Source organism: Gracilinanus agilis, chromosome 6, assembly GCF_016433145.1.
Source record: "Gracilinanus agilis isolate LMUSP501 chromosome 6, AgileGrace, whole genome shotgun sequence".
Lineage (NCBI taxonomy): Eukaryota > Metazoa > Chordata > Mammalia > Didelphimorphia > Didelphidae > Gracilinanus > Gracilinanus agilis.
In genome coordinates this window covers 133236545-133255599 of record NC_058135.1, presented here as the reverse complement: position 1 = coordinate 133255599, position 19055 = coordinate 133236545, and the positions used below count along the sequence as shown (strand labels likewise).

General features: G+C 35.7%; 1 protein-coding gene across 3 annotated transcripts in view; it reads right to left on the bottom strand.

The window, feature by feature from the left end:
• Positions 1-253: 253 nt before the first annotated feature.
• CLGN (calmegin) overlaps positions 254-19055 on the bottom strand; it is a 42553-nt gene continuing 23751 nt past the window's right edge. The window contains exons 10-14 of one of the 3 annotated variants that reach the window (XM_044681020.1): positions 18161-18376; positions 11540-11684; positions 11227-11379; positions 7617-7708; positions 254-334 (exon numbers count right to left, since the gene is read on the bottom strand). In XM_044681020.1, the coding sequence (XP_044536955.1) occupies positions 254-334; positions 7617-7708; positions 11227-11379; positions 11540-11684; positions 18161-18376 (687 nt within the window). Of the gene's footprint in view, positions 335-7616; positions 7709-11226; positions 11389-11539; positions 11685-18160; positions 18377-19055 lie in introns of all 3 variants that reach the window. The other 2 variants (XM_044681021.1, XM_044681019.1) reach the window with 2 other exon arrangements.

Genomic DNA, 19055 nt, shown 5'->3' with positions numbered 1-19055 from the left:
AGTAAACTCTAATGATATTATTGCTCTTAAATCTGTTATTCAACTTGCCATTTTTCTTTTATTCTAAATGAAAACACCAGACAACTTCACAAGTAGTGTTTTTCCTCAAGAGGAAGACTAAAGGAAATTTAAGAAGAATAAAGAGGCTGGCTATTGGGAGCAGGAGGTAGAGAAAGAGTCAAGTCCAGTGATTGGTATATCCATGCTGGCATGTCAATATTTCCTTCAGGGACTAAAAAAACTTGGAAGGATTTCAGTCTTTTCTTACTCTTCTTTTACGTACTGATTTTACTGGCCCATCTCCAGACCCTGTACTTTCATCCGCTTCTTTCATCTAAGGAAAAAGAATGTATATTAGTACTTCTGTTTCTGAACACTTTCTTATGAATGATATATCTAAAGGCATCTAAGCACTAAATTTTAATAACCTTATTTAGTACTACCCTCTGTGGATTATCAATGTTTATTACTCCAAATAACAATGCAGCCAATTTCGGTTAGTCTCTATATGCATAACTCCTAGATCTTGTGAAAATAAAAATATGCTAATTACCTTGATTTGCTAGAGCTCTCAACTATACAGGCAGCCAAGAAGAAACTGCTTGGGCCTGACTTGCCCCAGGATACAGAATGGCCCAACAAACCCAAAATCTTTTGTGGTGACTGAAAAGTAAACCCAGCTGAAGGGCAGTGCCAGTGACCAGCTCAGAGTTATCAGCTATCCTTAGACTTTCTGAAACATCTTCCTTAACCATTATCAGCTGGTCTATGGCTTAGGGTCACCCTGCTCATCTTGTCTACTCAAGTCTTGGACTAAATCCCCACAATATCTAGATTGTCCTCCACGTACCAAAATGTACCAAGAAGTCAGTGTCTCTGTTCCAGAATTAGGCCCCTCCCTTGCCTAGAGCCATCTTCTCCCCTTCAACTCTTCCTTCTCAGATCAGCCCAGTGCCTGCCTGCCTTTGTCAGAAAAAAAGCGGCACAGATCCAGTCAACTTCTGGGTCTTGTCCTTTTCCTCCCCACTCGCAGCCACCTCCTAGTTTAGGCCCTCCCCTCGTGCTGAATGGACAATCAGAAGCGCTTCAAAGCTCTTTGTGTACCTGCCTCCACTCCAATGCATTCTCCACGCAGCTGCCAAAGTGATTGTCACAAATCATGTCACCCCATGGCTAACTCACTCCACTCAGCCCCAATTGCCTACACCACCACCATTTGACATTTACGACATCACCATCTGGCCTCATCCTGCCTTTCCAGCTTCTCCCGCTATTCCTCTCCTTGTGTTCTGCTTTCCATCCATACTGGATGACTTGCTGTTAAGATACACCTGACAATCCATCTCCAGTCTCTGTGCCTTTGCACTGACCATCTTCTATTCATAGAATGCAACAACTCACCTTTGCTTCTTGGCATCCTTTCCAAGTTTCCTTCAAGATTCAATTCAAGCACAATCTCATGAAAACTTTCCTAATGCTCCCAACTACTAGTGCCCTCCACCCACAAATACCTTGTATTAATTGTATATGCATTCTATACATACTTATAGATGCATATGCCATCAGTCCTTTGAGGGCAGGGTCTATTTCACTTTTGTCTTTGTAGTCCTGGTACTTATACTTCGTTAACTATTTAATAAATTCATGTTGATTGACTTCAGATACAGAGTATCCCATCAATTTAAAATTCATTTTCAGTTTTATCCAGCACACTTTTAACAGAAGAATGTAAGGTTCTTCGGGGAGCCCCTCAACTTACCAATGTGCTTTAAACATAGGACATATTTTAAAAAATGCTTGTTGAATAAACAAATGAATAGAAGAATTATGATAACACAGGAAAGACCAATATGTATATCTTTATCAGGTTTCTGGTTTGGTCTTTTTTCCATTTTCTACCCTTTCAGAAGATGTAAACTAGGTTTAAAATCACAGGGCAAGAGTTTTAAAGCTATTCCTTTTTTTTTTTTTAGCCCCTACCTTCTGTCTTAACATCAACAGTATATAATGGTCCCAAGGCAGAAGAATGGTAAGGGATAGACAATGGAGGTTAAGTGACTTGCCCAGGGTCACACAGCTAGAAGTATCTGAGGCCAGATTTGAACCTAGTATCTCCCATCTCTAGGCCTGGCTTTCAATTCACTAGCTACCTAGCTGTCCCCAACACTATTCTTTTTTACAGAAATAAGAGATCAGGATTTTATCTCTTAACACTGGATCTTCTTTGCAATATACTTTATCCTCTGCAATTTATAAGCAGCCAAAGTTGATCATGATCACTGTACAAAAAAATAAAAAACCAACCTAGTCCTTGTCCTTAAGGACTTTGTAGTTTAGTTGGCGAATACAAAACAAGGTATCATTTCAGACATAGTCAAGTCAGTCAAAGAAGTCCCAAAGTAAGGTAGCTGGGAGAAAAATGAGATATTTGAAGGTCCTTTCTCCTTAAATGAAGAATTGGAATTCAAGTTCTTACCCTCCTGTCAGAAGTAGAGGGCAGGAATAAAATAGACTACCCAAGGCTGATTAAATCTTATAGGATAATGAGATTATCCCAATAATGAGCTTCCTGGAGCAGGGTGGAGAAGGGCCAAAGCAGTGCAGCCAGGTGAGAAAGAAAGAGTCACCACAGTTGCAAGCCTCCATAACTAGTGTGTGGAAGAAGGATGGAAGAGAAAGTGTCCTCTTCAAGCAAGCTATTTAAAATATTTTCAGGGTATCCAAATTACTATGTCCAACAGAGATGGTGGGTGATGGTGCAATGGATAGAACACTAAGCCTGGAGGCAGGAAGCTCTTCCCCAAATTAAAATCTGGCCTCAGACACTTACTAGCTGTGTGACCCTGAGCAAGTCACTTAATCCTGTTTATCTGTTTCCTCAAGGAAACTCCAAATGTAGTCACAAAGAGTTGGACACAACTGAAAAATAACTGATGAGTGACTATGAGGGAGAAAGAGGAGGGGAAAGAGAGATGAGAGAGGGAGGGAGGGAGGGAGGGAGGGGAGAGAGAGAATGTGAACAAGAACTGGGAATCATTCTGCAAACAAATTGTTACCATACAAAGGAGTGGATGAAGTCACCTCATAAGAGAACACAAATGGTCCACATGCCATAGCTTTGGAGTACAATGGATGGGATACGGGTGATTGGTGTCAGAGAAGAGGCAATCAGACATGTTAAAGAGAGAGCAGTGTCATAAAAACCCAGAGAGCAGCACACAGCCAGGAACATAGACTAGTTAATACTATTCAAATGTAAGGGAGGTCAAGGATGAAGAGAGAGAAGGGATCACTGATGTAAAAATAACTTCTGTAACTTCCAGAATCAAAAGAGATAATGTAAAGGAGCCAACCCCAACTCTCTTGGTCATCTGAATAGATTTAGAAAACACCTCACACTGAATCCTCTGAGGCATTTAAAATTGAATATACTAGAATCTCATTAAATCTGATTGACCATTTCAGAAGAACAGGTAAAATTAAGTTTCCTAAAATGTGATGACCTATTTCCTCTCTACATACCTTGGTTTTCTTAAGTACAAATGGAGAGACTTGGTCTACATAATCTCCCAGGTCTTTTACAATTCTAAATTGTTTCTAGTCATGTTGGTTCCCTGTGAAAAAACTTTCAGTGGCTCCTGTGATAATTAAATTAAGTCTACACTGCCCATCTTTAGATTTAATCACCAAAGGTGAGAGCACCTTCCAATTCTGGGAGGTCCTAACCCACCGTGTGCTAGAGTGAGTAACGAATCAGAATCAACGCACCGCCCCCTAAGCTTTCTATGAGAAAGCGTCTATTGTGATTGGACACGCAGGCTAGGGGAAGGCACTGGAAGTGACGCATAAGGGACCCCTTTAAAAAGAGGGAGTTGAGTGAGTGGTTTGGTGAAGGGGACCTGAGGGAGCTTTGCTGGTTCATGACTAAGACTGTTCCATGTGGTGAGTTTAAAGACTGAATCTTCCGGAAATTCTATTAAGAAACTTCCTTTTATAGACTCTGTGAATGAAGTTTGCTCCATTCACCTCCCGGCCTCAGGCCCTTTAACCCTTGCTTATCTCCCTACTTCTCTCTTCTTATGTAAATAAATTTCCATAAAAGTCAATTTTGAGATTATTTTTAATTGAGGATTGATAATAGTTCAATCCTCTGACAACCATCTTTTAATATATTGAACCCATAAAACCCCTATTTCACTCACACTCCCTGACACCTAAAATGTAAATTCCTTAGGCCAGCCCTCTCTTCCTTCAATCTGATTCCAACCTGTTATTTTTCTTGCCTTAATATTTCACTAAAATCAAGCTACTTTACCTCTCATGTGCCCTATCTTCTCTAAGAACTTAAACACCATTTTTTATTTAAAGTACTTAAAGAACTTGTCTGTATGTGTCAACAGCCCCACTTCCCCAAACAGCGGGTTCTAGTGATTTCCAGTACCACCTTGGATAAGGATTTGAGTAAATAAGGGGCAAAGTTCAGCTTTGTTCCTCAAAGCAGAGATTGGTGATTCACTGCATCTTTTATAAGCACTACTCTAGATACCAATCACATAGCTCCACATTATGTCATCTTCTCTCTCCCCTTTCCGCAAAGGCTCTGTTCCTTGTTCCTTCTTGGCCAGGCACCTCTTTTTATACAGTTCTATGCCACCACTGAACTATCTATGGTGCTCCATTTCTTGGCTCCATGTATCTCTGCCATTCCAACAAATGTTATGGTTTTTTTACTGGTTTGGTTTTCTTCCACAAATAACTGGCACCATAGCTCCAACTGCTATCTACTATAGTTGTCTCTCACTGTTTGCTCTTCTCAGAGAAGTGTTATAGCTCTTTGAGAATGAGATATACCTGGGGTTAATTAATGGCTGTCTTCTTTGCCTTCCATGTAGTGGGTCTTATTAGTCTATGGTCTACTTATCAGTCTTTATCACATCTGGCAAAGTTTCATCTATTCTGTTCCTTCTCCTAATCAGTCAAAGTATTGGAAATCTTTTTCTGGACCAGAGAAAAATACATCCCATTTCCATTTGCCTGTTTCCCATCTTATTCCTACTATGTGGCTGAGACCAAACCACAGAAATTGTCCTGGTGCTCAAAGAAGCTTCGGAAAAACATTAGAAATAATAATTGCTAACATTTATATAGCACTTCTGTTCTAGGCACTGTGCTAAACATTTTATGATTAGTATCTTGTTTGGTCATCACAACATCCCCAAGAGGTATATGTATTATTTCCATTTTACAGTTAAGGAAACAGACAAAGAAGTGAAATGACTTGCCCAGGGTCACATAGCTAACAAGTGTCTGAGGCTAGTTATGAATTAGACCCAGCTCTCTACTGCTGAACCACCTAGCTGCTGTTCCTACAGGCCTTTGTGGGGAACAAAAGGAAGAAGGACTCTTGTCACAACGGCAAAGATTCCTGTTCTCCTTACACTGATTCATGTACTATTTTGTCCCACTTTATGCTCGAGTGTCCTAGCTATTCCACAGAACTTAGCATTCTATCACCTACCTCCTATGTCTGTATACACAGTTGAACCTTTTACTTGGCATACTCCCCTCCCCCCCATCCACCTTTAAGATTCCTTAATTTAAGGCCCAGCTCAAGTGTTAAATTCTCTGTGAAGTCTTCTGTGGTTTCCCAAGCTGTAAGTTTTTTCTCCCCTTTCAAATACATAGAGCACTACCCAGTCTCTTCATGGTCCCCATAAAGTCTTATACATTTCCCATATTGGCCCTAACACAATGTAAGTGTCTTGAGGGCAGAATTTTGTTTTTGTTTTTCTATCCCCCAATCCAGTACAATGATGGCTAATATAATAGGTACTTGGCCAGTGCTTATTAAATTGATAAAGGGAACAGAGCTGGTCTTACAAACAAGAAACTTTACTATTAGGCCACTATACTGATTCACTTTTTAATTATCACAAATATGAATGGGAGCTATACGATACTGAAAGATTAGTTTTCTTTCTTTTTTAAAAAACCCTTACCTTTCATCTTAAAATCAATACAAATTGGTTCTAAGGTAGAAGAGGGGTAAAGGCTAGGCAATGGGGGTCAAGTGACTTGCCCAAGGTCACACAGCTAGGATGTATCTGAGAATAGATTTGAACTCAGGATCTCCCATCTCCAGGCATGGCTTTTTACCCACTTGAGCCATCTAGCTACCCCTAAAAAGACTATTTTTCAATAAGCCATCCTTTAGACAGGATAAAGAAAACTGTACATTGAAGATGATTTTTAAAAGTCAGGTATATAGAAAAGAACCTCCCATAGCTAGAGGAGGTACAGAGAAGAGGCAATATGGTGTAGGAAAGCAGGCAATAGATTTGGAATTAGGAGGAACTGGGCTCAAATCCCACCTGCACTTATGACCTTTTGCAAATACTTGCTTCCTAACCTACAGAATGACAAGGGCATACTTGCTGGATTCTCAGAGTCCAGCTTTATTCTTCTCATCTTCCAAAGGCAGCATGACCTGGGCAGTTGTCAAGGTTCCAGCCTCCATTGGCAAACGGAGTTTCCTCACCAGAAAATCCATCAATATCAATGAAATCACAGGTCTAATCCTTATTTCTATCTCCACATGACTCTGACGTCCACTATAACTGATTATATGACTGCACCCACTAATATAATAGAAAACAATTTATCTTATAGTTCTTCCCATCTCAGCTTGAGAGAAGATTCTTTTAAGGTATTATTTTATTCAGAATTGTGACCTGCATAATTTGTGACATCCCTTAAAAATAATCCCTCCCCCAAAAATCCCAATCCCAGCAAGAAGTTATCTTTTTTAATACTTTAAAGTACTGAAAAAAATTACATTTCAATAAAAGAAAGGAAATATGAAATTCACCTCAAATCATTATAAAAAATGCTTTATAATAGCTGATATTGTAGATCAAATACTTATTGATATAAATTATCCCTCTGATCCTCCCAACCCTATAAAATATAAATAGGGATTATATCACCATTTTATGAACTAGGAAATTAAATCTAAGAGAGATTAGATGAATTGGCTATGGTTACACTGCTACACAGTGGTGGGGGCAGGTCACTCCTGACTCAAGTCCAGAGGTCTTTCCACAGTAGCAATGAATCAAAAAATTCATGGGGCAAAATCTTATATAAAAAGGTGTGTGAACATCTAGCACAGTGCTCTAGATACAAAGTAAGTGATCAATAAACATTTATTTAACTATGTTGCCCAAATATGCCATTAAAACATTAACTTTCTATTAAAGAACAAATCTATTTTCACAGATGTCATTAGAGGGAAATGATTTCCAAATATCAAAAATATTTTAAAAATTTATAAGGAATGTATCCTTTATGTCCTCTAGTACAACTCTACTAATTTAAAAATGGTTATAGTACAAACTGTGTCTTTGGGATTCATTCACCATCGTCTAAGCCTACTACTATTGCATTGGGAATGAAGATAATATTAACTGTTATATTTTCCTAACTTCCTTAAAAAGAAATTTATGACAATTCTAAGAGCTGTAATGCTGTTAGGAGAAAGTGTGATAAAAAACTGACATAAGCATCTTTGACCATATCAAATTGAAACTAGTTCATTTCTATTTAAGAGAATTCACCTCATCTTCTGATCCAGATTTATTGCCTTCTTCTTGCCCTTCTATAGTTTCATTTTCTCCTTCACTCTTTTCTTCAGTCTCATCTTCTTCCTCTAGAATAGAGAAGCCACAGAAATGCTTCACTTTGTAAACTCAGAGCTATGTTATTGAAAATACCAAAAATACAAAAAGGATTATAAAGAATACAACATTAAAAAAAAACCAAATTCCTCTATTCAAAAAGTTCCTGTATTAATTGTAATATAACTCATTTTGATAAATATATTGCCTTTTGTTATAAATTTTGAAATAAATGATTCATATTTGACTTTTTTCTCAATTACATGTAGAAATAATTTTTGACAATTATTTTCAGACATTTTATGATTCAGATTCTCTCTTCTATCTCCCTTCCCTAAGGTGGTAAAGAATCTGATATAGGTTAACTTAGTGCTTTCATGCAATATATATTTCCATATTCCTCAAGCTATAGTGGAAGACACCAACATAAAAAACTCATGAAGGAAATAGTGAAAGATGACCCAGCAGATAACTTTTTAAGGAAGAGACCAAAATATCATATAAAAGTTTCTAGTATTCAATCTCTATATCATGTGAAAAGTTGATGTTTGTAAAGAAACCATTATTCCTTTTCTTGACGATAACTTAAGATAAATGTGTCTTCTCTTTTTTCATGTTTTGATAATATATCACCCCTTCCTTTTCATTTCTTGTGCTTTCTCTCCAATTACTAGTCACTTATGCTCTTCTATGCACTCTATTATCTCAGACATTCAACATAAAACCCACCAATCTCTCTTCTACAGATATAACCAAGTAAGGACTACCATCACCAGAAGGATTGAGGAGACCACATTTGTGGACATATGCTGGTAGTTTAAATCATAAATACAGTACTACCTGCCTTTCTTCCCCAATGTGGCCAAAAGGACCACAAAACAAAAACCCCGCTAAGCACCATTAGAGGGTGAAAAAGGGCCTTACACAAACAAAAGTAATCCAAACACTAGTCTGCTGTTTCTGGATCAATGATGCTGGTAATAACTGGATATAACCCAGTATTTCAAACACACTTCAATACATACTTCTTAGACAGGCTCTAAGACAAATGAGCCCAAATCTGCTTTCAAATAACATATAAAAAGGTCATAATATAGTTAAAGCAATAATAAGCTACACAGTTTCTGTCTACACAGCTATACAATTTCAGTCTTCTAAAAACGTATAATCTGTATCGCCTCGTATTTTGATTTCTAAGTCTCATGCTTTATATCAACTATGTATTATATAGGAAAGCTGAATTGGGGATGAGCAAAACCTAAGGCTGCTCTTCCTCACAGTAACAATTTAATAATATCTATAATCTTTTCAAAGTACATTCATTATATGATTCCCAAAGCCTTCAAATTAATTTCGCCTCATAATCTTGATATAAACCCTTTTAGACAGTGTATTAATTTTTTAATATTCATTTTCTGCATTAGGATAGCAAAAAGATATTTAGATTCATCCAAAAGAAAAAACTAAAAGAAAAGTAGGAACTAGAATTCAGTGATTTTTAGAATCCAGTATTGCTTTATCTACACCATGTATTTGTTATTCCTAAATAAGGCAAAAATCCACTTGAAAACACAAAATTCAAGATCCAACTCCGTATTTTTCTCTTGAGACATAAAAAGGACAACTACAAGTAGTGAATCAATTAAATAGAAAAGAATACATCTTATTTGGATTCAGAAGTGAAATTCTGAACATTCCTCTTGTGTGCTAAAATGTGATTACCTTCCTAGAGGTATAATATGCATACTTGCTCTATATTTACTTCCAGGGTCTTTAAGTAATTTGCTATTTCTTTTATCCTAGTTCTGGGTCATTTCGATATATAAGCATAGCAGACAAAGATAAAATCAATTAATTCCTCTTTAACATCTTTCTATTTTCAAGCTCTACTAATAATCTGACAACAAAACAAACAAAAGAAAAAAGTCCCTCAGGGGGCAGATGAACATAAATTTAATAAGATATCATTTTTAAGTTTTATATTTGTATTCCTATCTCTCACTCAGAAAATAAAGTATACGGAATGTCTACATCTCAAGGGATGCCAGAATTTTCCAAAAATAATCTTGTAACAAAAACCTGGTAGGTCATTTGGAGTTTAAACCACCTTTTTGGCATTGAGGTTGATTTGATGTTCAAAAGAGTTATTTCAAATTATTAGTACTTAGAACTGTCTAGTGTGGAGGAACAATCAAACCTAGGGTTTAGTTCAGATCTGGCATCTTCAACTGGACTAATTTGGGAGAGAGAAGGTAGGAAAAAAATTTCAGCAATCTTTTAAGAGTGGGAATCACGTTCTGTGCAATGGATATTTTGGTGGGCATCTGCCAGTGAAGAAGCAGTTATCTGTCATCTAGTTACTTCAAATGGTGGGTGGCTACTAGGCACCCATTACATTTACGTTCCTCCCTAACTCTGCTATAGACCATATTTCTGGGCCCATATTAAGAAACCAATCCATTGAAAATAATTAAGATTAATGAAACCCTGGGCACTTGACTTTTATCTCTAGAAATTCCCCTAAGTAACCTGCTCCTAGGAAGCCAAAATTCCAGAGATTTATAGACTCATGGCAAATTAATATTTCAAGGGATTCTAGATGTCACCTAATCCAAACCCTACCCTAATCATTAATCCCTGCTATAATATTCTTAAATTGTTATCTAGCATTTTATTGAAAAGCTCCAATTAATGGATAACTCACTAACACATGTAGCAATCTGTTCCCTTTTTGGAACTGATAGAGGATCTATTTATTAGCACTACTAGGAAGTAATTTCTTACACTTCTTTATACTTCCTTAATCTGTCTCTGTAACTTCTACCCAGAGGTCCTAAATCTGCCATGTGGAGCCACAAATTGTCAAAACACTTTTTAATGAAAAGTTTGCTAATTTTAGAATAAGGGATTCTGGGTTCAAATGTGCCTCTTATACATACTAGATACCTACTAGCCATGTGTGACCTGTAACTTGTCATTAAATAACTTAGATCTCTCTGAATCTCATTTTCTTATCTGTTGGATTAAACAGCCTCTAACATACGCTTCAACTCTCAGTAAATAATCCTCAGAAATATTTGAAGATATTCATTATGCATTTCCCCACAATCTTCTAAGAGATGCTGGTGATAACTCTTAAGTTCTTTAATGTAAAGTCAAATAGTACCTTCAGTTTGTTTGCCATCTGTTCTTCAGAACCATGCTGATGAACTGTGGCACTGGAAGCAATGGATGGGGCAAGAAGGGGTCAACATCAGCAACTGGGACTTCTCTAAGTATGCATCATCAAAAACAATGGAAAGGCCTGTCAGACCACTATGTCTGGAACTGCTTTGAGAGATGTGTCCCTCCATTGCCACTGGCTTTGGGACTTGGGCCCACATATATAATATATATATATATATATAAAAAAATATATATATATATGGTGGACCTATATATCCAAACAGTCATTATAACTAATACTAAAACTAGTATTTACCAGAGAGCACTCACCTTTTTATATATGAGCGTCTCCCAAATACCCATCTAAATACCACTGCTATCATACCTTTTTCCATTTCACCATCATCTTGATTTTCTTTTTCCTCTTCTAGGTCTGCAACATTTTCTAGGGCTGCCTTCTCCTCTTTCACTTCTTGTTCTAGTGCTCCCTTTGTTTGTGGCTTATGTATACCAGTTTTTTTGTATTCTGCATCTTCATCTTTTTTCTGTGGTGGTTAACATAAGCTAATCTCATTACAATTAGCAATTTGTATGTCACACCAATAATGAAGTATCATTAAAATATTTCAGAAAGTTTAGTTCACTACTTAAATGAGCCATTTGTTTAGCCAACAGAAACTCTAAATACTGAAAAAAACATGAAAAGAAATCCTGTTGTGTTACCTTTCTTGGCCAACAAAATAAAGTAATCAGTACTAAAGGCAGCCCTGCTGTCAAGGCATAAATGATCCAAAGCCACCACCGCTCTTCAGCAGCAGTCAGCAACTGAGTGAATACACCAGGCTACAGGAAGAAAAAGAAAAGGAAAAAAACTGTCATATTTAAAAATTCTTTTTTGTAAAAGACACTCAATCTTACCAAAGCAGCTGGTTGAAGGAATATGTAAACAAAAAAAGTATTTTATTCTGTCACAATGCCTATAATAGAAGTTTTAATATAATTTAGGAATACTGAATAGTAGAAAAAAATCATCTCTGCAGAAACACTAGTTGGTTCAACATAAGGAAGATTATAAATAAACCATATTATTAATATTAAGAAATATATCGATAGTCTAAAAACATTCATTTCTAATAAAAACTCAATTATGGGAATAAATGGACTTTTCATTAATATAGTAAAGTTTTAATCTAAATTCAAGAGCAAATATTACATGTAATGGAGAAAAATTAGAAGCCTTTCCAATAAGAACAGAGATAAAGTGTGAATATCCATTATTGTCATTACTATTTAAATAGCTATAGCAATAAAACAAGAAAAAGAAAATAAGAATACAGAGAGAACAAAAGTATTGCTCTGCAAATGATATGATAGTATATACTTAAAGAACCCTAGAGAATGGACTAACCATTTAAAATAATTAATCACTTCACCAAAGTTACAGGATGTAAAATAAATCAACATGAATCATCAGCATTCTAATATATAGCCAACAAACCCAGCAAGAAGAGTTTCAAGGAGAAGCTATGAACTATTTGAGATTATCTACTAAGATTTTTCAAGGGAATATATGACATCTAACTATAAAATACTCTCTGTAGAAATACAGACAAAATAACTGGAGAAACATTAATTGCTCAAGGTAGGTCAAACCAATATAATAAAAATGATAATACTATCTAAATGAATTAACTTATTCCATCAAATGAATATTTATAGAGCTACAAAAATAATTACAAAGTGCATAGAGGAACAAAAGGTCAAGCATGTCAATCAAGGGTAATGAAGAAAAAATGGGAAGGAAGATCAGTAACAGATTTCCAACAAAGCAGTAATCATTAAAATGACTTGATCCAGGTTCAAATTAGGCTCATAGCAAAAAGAAGCAAACACAGTAGAAGCATAAACCAAAAGTACCTGGTAAGTGAGGGAAGGACTTCATTTATTTTGCCAAAAACTACTAGGAAAATTGAGCAGAAGTCCAGTAGAAATTAAACTTAAACCAGCACTTCATACTTTATGACAAGATAAACTCTAAATAGATATAAAAAGTCACACCATAAACAAATTAGAGGAGCAAGAATGAAATTACTTATTGGATCTAAGGATATAGGAAGAGTTCATGTCTAAAGAGGTGATTGGAACACAAGATAAAAATAAGAAGATAACTATAAGAAGATAAAATGGATAATTTTAGTTGGGTGAAATTTAAAAGTTTTCACACATCTAAAGTAGGAAACACTAGGAAACAAGTAATTGGGAAAAAAAAATTTGCAATGAGTTCCTCTGACAAAGGCCTCATCTATATGATGTACATAAGAAAATGATTCAAATGTATAAAACTAAATCAAATTTCCATTATATAAATGGTGAAAGGCTACGAACAGTAAGTTTTCAAAGGAAGAGATCTAAGCTAATATTATATTAGCTTAATATATATAGTATATGTGTAATAATATAATAATCAGAAAAATGCAAATTAAAGCAACCTTGAGGTTCTACCTCATAACTATTAGATTGGCAAAGATGAGAGAAAAATGGCAAATGTTGGAAAGGTTGTGGAAGAACAGGTTTATTAGTACACTCTTTGGAGAGCTATGGATCACTAACATCGTTTTTTTTTTTTAAAGGAATTTGGAACTTTACCCCCCAAAAAATGCCATATTGTACACACTCTTTGACTCGTCTTTATGTACAAAAAAATTGTTAGCAACCAATTTCATAGCAGCCAAAATTTGGAAACTAAGGAATCATCTTCCTATGTGGGAATGACTAAGAAAACTGTGATGTATGAATGTAACAGAATATTATTGTTCCATAAGAAATGATGAAATGGATAATTTTGGGGGAAAATGGGAAGAATGTTCTGAAATTATGCAGAATGAAGAGTAAGCAGAATATTGAGAATTACAATAATGATAACAGAGAAAAACAACTCTAAACTAATTTAGAATTCTGAAATGTTAAATACAAGAGAATGAAATTAAATATACAATTCTAAAATGCAGAAAAAGATATAACATTTTTTGCATAATGTGGGAATATATTTTGCCAGAAACTGTGTAGAGATTTATAAGGAACTTGACTTTTGTTTGTTTTGTTTTGAAATTTGCTAAGGACGTACATTAATTTTTAAAAATACTTGTTAATTGAAATTTTTTAAAATTAAGAACCAAAAACAGTGTTAGATAAGATTTTTTTAAAGTATCTGAAATCATAGAAGAGCTAGAAAAGAGAAAAAATAGAAATTTTTGCTTTGCCACAGAGAATAATTGGAATTTAAGTTGTGGACAGGAAAATTTTAATTCCAGGGAAATCCTAGGACACCACACTTCCTATTCATAGGCTAAATATAAAGCTGTATCTCTCCAGGTATAATTTACTGTGCCTTTTCAAAGAGGTTGGTACTAATGTCATGTTACATAATAAATGTACCTTTCGCTCAAAGAGTATCTTTCTTCTAAAAAATTCTACAATTAGCCTGACTTTCCCCAAGGACTTACTTTATATCCTCCCTCTTTTCAGTCATCTTGAACATTATGACCTCCAGGATTTAGGTTTAGTCTAGCCCAGTGATGGGCAAACTACAGCCTGAGGGCCAGATGTGGGGGGAGCCCCCTGAAATGTTCTATCTGGCTTCCTGACATTATTCCTAATCTGACGAATACAATGAGTAGGATACAATACAATGAAACTTCGAAAGAGTTGCCTTAGAAATAGACTGACAAATGAGCATTTCCTTTCCTTTGGCCCCCTCTTTAAAAAGTTTGCCCTTCACTGGCCTAGTCCATTTGTTCTTCCTAGTTTTGTTTTCTTCTGTGCTCTTTCTACTTCCTCATACACAATGCACCAATATTACTGGGATTGTAAGGTTAAGAGTGGCCTTGCTTTTGTGTTAAATCCCTGAAGGTAAATTATATGTTTGAGGAAGGTTTTCTACCTTCTTGGACTCCTGGCTATGGAAATTCAACTAAACGTGTAAAACTTCCTGAAGAAATGGTTATATATGTACAACTTAGATCAGTGAGATGGAGGAAGAGAGGGAAAGAATTTGAAACTCAAAATTTTGGAAAATAAATGCTAAGAATTGTTATGACATATAATTGGATAAAAAATATTTAAAAAAAAAGAAATGGTGATAGTATGTGTCAGTATCTGATTCCCTCACCCCCCATTTCCATTTTCTTTACAACTATAGTTTGGTTAAATTGCAGTTCTCCCTCAATTGCATGCCATACTTTCTCAGTTTTACTTTCTTCTAATTTGGCATTGATTTGCACTCTAAAATTTCAATGTAACATAAGTATCTGTTTGTTAGCTGTCAGCAGAGAGATGATAGTTAAACCCACTGGAGCTGGTGAGGTGCCAAGAGAAAAAATGCAGGGGGGCTTGGATAATGGAAAGTAATATAAATGTAAAGTAAATGAATGTATACAAGTTTTTAGATCCTTGATTATCCCACTCTCATCTTCAACCTCCATCTATTGGTTCCTTCCCTACCACTTTCAGATATACATATCTTTACCATATACATATATACTTTCAGATATACATATCTTTNTTTCAGATATACATATCTTTACCATATACATATATACTTTCAGATATACATATCTTTTTAAAACCAATTAAAATAAAAGCTCCTTCACTAGTCCCTACCCAACAACCCCACTCAATCTATCCTTCTGTATCTCTCCTCTCTGTTTAAGTCAAATGCCTTGAAAAAGCTGTCTACAATCACTGCCTCTATGTCTTCACTTCAAATCTTCATAATCTAGTTTCAAACCTTACCATTCAACTGAAGATTCTCTTTAGTTTTCAATGATCTCTTCACTGCCAAATCTAATCTCAATCTTCATCTTTAACTACCCTGCTACTTTTTCCTCCTCATGATGTCCATTACACCTGGCTTTCCTCCGTGTTTGAATACTTTCTCAAGTTTCCTTTCCTTTGATGTTCTCCAAACTCTATCCAAGGCCCCCTGCACTTTTTCTCTTGGCACCTCACCAGCTCCAGTGGGTTTAACTATCATCTCTCTGCTGACAACTAACAAAAAGTTACATATATTCATATGTATGAGTGTATTGTGTATGTCTGTTTTTTTCTTTACCCAGCTTTCAGTCTCTCATCACCAATTGTCCCTTGGATAGTTACCTCAATTGAATACCATGTCTTTTTGTTTTTAATCTTTCTTCTAAATCAAATAGCTAGAAAATAGCTTGAACCCAAGTGTCTAAAACTAAACTCTTCTTTCCCTGAAAATCCTCCCTTCCCTACTTTTCAAGAAGACACCACCCCCCACTAGAAAGCCTAGTCAGCCAAGCTTGTTATATTTACATTATCTTATATTCTTTACTTTCCCTTACCCCACATAACCAATCAATTGACAAAATCCTGGTATTTCTATCTTTACAACATCACTTCAATCTGACATCTCTTCTCTTCTCTTCTCTTCATTCATACAGATAACAGTCATAGTTAAAGCCCTATACTATGGCAACCACCTCTTTCTAATCAATCTCCTTGCTGCCTTAAGTTTTCCTTAAGCATGATTCCCCTATTCAGTACACTCCAGTGGTTATTTCTTCTAGGATTTAAAAAAATCCTATTTAGCTTTTAAAACTCTATACAACTTTAACCCAATTTTTCTTTCTCAGTCTTTTAAAGAAATAACTCTGCACCTCTTTTTCTGCACTCTGAGATCTAGCCAATCTAACCTCTCTCTTCCTCAAACATGACATTCCAACACCACGTATCTACGACCCTTCACCCTTTGCCAACTTTCTCAACTACTGCATGGAATATATTATGCCTACTTTTGTATTAAAGTACTTAAATATATACACTGATTTTACTTGACTATTTGAGTACAAAACTTCCACAAAGAGCTCAAGTGCCCTCTGATGTTTGGCTGTTGGACTCTAATGAGCAATTTGGAAGAAGTAGAACTTTAATGAATGGAATCAATTCAAGATGTCTATATATCTGTCTCTATTGAATCTCCTCTTCCTACTATGGCAAAGCAATTCCACTTAACTACTGAATGATCTGCAAGTGCCTCATTTTATTCTGATGTTAAACATAAACTACTAAAAGACTAACATTAGGCCTAGCCCAGAACACTAGTTTCCAAGGTTTTGCATAATTTAGGCTAACCTTTTATTCACTTACCAAAATCCTTTGTTCCAACCTTATTTATCTTCCAGATGCCAAAGAATACATATTTACCTACCCAGTAAGGTAAAATAATGGATGTGCTTTGTTGCCCAGTCAGGAATCCTTTGTTCTAGCATCCTAGACTATTACTAACTAGTCAAATGACTGACTGTATCATTCATTACATGTACCTTTAAATGTTCAACTTGTATCCCATTGCCTCTTCAAGGTCTTCTCTGACTACTCAAACTTTAGATCTCCCAGCCCAAATGATTCCGTTCTCAAATTCCTATTTAATGGTAAAGAATTTCTCTATTTCCCTGCCTTTTACAAAAGATGTACTTTAGGTAGCACATAAACTGTAATTATCTCCATAGTGATTTTTTCCTTATATGTCCATCATGTCCATTGCAAAACCACTGGGCAGATTGAAAAAGGTCTCCTAAAGAAAGTGGAATTTGAGTTGAGTTCTGAAGCAATCTAGGGGAAATGAGTATGGAGAAGAGCATTCCACTATGCAAAGATATAGGGATGGGGAAGTAAGCTATTCAAAGAACTGCAGGGAGGCTAGTGTATCCTGATTGCATAATAAATACATAAAGGAGACAAAGATATAAGAATAATGGAAAAATAGGAAGGCACCAGGTCATAAAGAGACTTAAATGTCAAAAGATGACTTTATATTTGATCTTGGAGGTAAATGAAAGCCACTGGAACTCAATTAGCAGAGAGGAGACCTACATGTAAGATTTTAAATTATTATATATACTTTTAATAAAAGGTAACTAAATTAAATGAAGTTTAACATCTATAGGGCCTTTCAATGTTTTTATAAAAAGTATCAGTGATTTGATCTTGTGAAGTGAGAAATAAGACTAATGATAAGAAATTTCACTTAGAAAAAAAGGAAAAAAATGTTGTCTCCATGAAAAAGATACCATTTTAAACTAAATAAACTTAAGAACACCTATTTAAAATGTATCAGAAAAGACAAATTAAATATATCATGCCCAAATAAAGTAAGTTATATCAAAGTTTTAGTATTTATAGTTTTACTTACCTTTTAAGGTAAAACAATTTTATCAATCATTTTATTAAAAATTCCATGTGGAATTATATCAATAATAATTATGTAATAATTAACATTATAGTACATACTATACCTCATTAGCCCTTGCTACCATTTTTTTCACCATCCAACTATCTTCAGCCCAATGATCTGCTATTTCCTTATCTGAACAGATGATAAAATTATCGAAGTAGATGTCAGATGTCATAGACCACAATTCTAAGCCAAGAGCACTAAAAGAAGTCAGAAGAAATGGATTCCTATCCTCAAAATAATCTGGATTTGGAATTTTTCGAGGGGTCCATTCTCCCTGGGTGAAAAAGACAAAACCAGAAGTAGATAAGATTTATATATCTAATTGCCAGGAGTAAGCTAAAATAACTTATAAAAAGAAATATCTACTTAAATAAATTAGTCATTCTGGCTGAAGCAGCAAGGAACCAAAGAGAGAGAGAAGCAGTAGCATGTATAAGGCAAGTCAAATCACCACCTTGACCACCATCTATCCTCACACAGTAATGGAAACAGCCCAGGACCCTGACTTCAAAAGCCTTGTGAAGATAGTATCCCCCAAACCACCAGCCTTGCTACTAGACGAATGCCTCATAGACACCATTAAAAGGAGAAATCATTCTTAGGAGGGGATTCACCTTCCTCACTATTACAAGCAACAATTGTTAACCAATAGCCAGCAACAGAAACAGGCCCAAGGGCCCTAGAAGTGGCAACATTACTCTAACTACCAGTCCTGCCTTCCAGCCCAATCCACAAAACATCACCCAAAGAAAGCAACAACTGTGGGGAAGGGGCCAGTAACTCCCACCATCTGTCACATACAGGACAGGCCTATCAACCTGACTGAAGCAGCACAGGGCCCTGAGAAGGAGGAGGCAATAATGTGAGGGACAAATCAAAACCCTACTACCTCCATTTCCCCATTGATCCTAATGGAGACAGTTCAGGAGTCTGAACATAAAAACCCTGGAAAC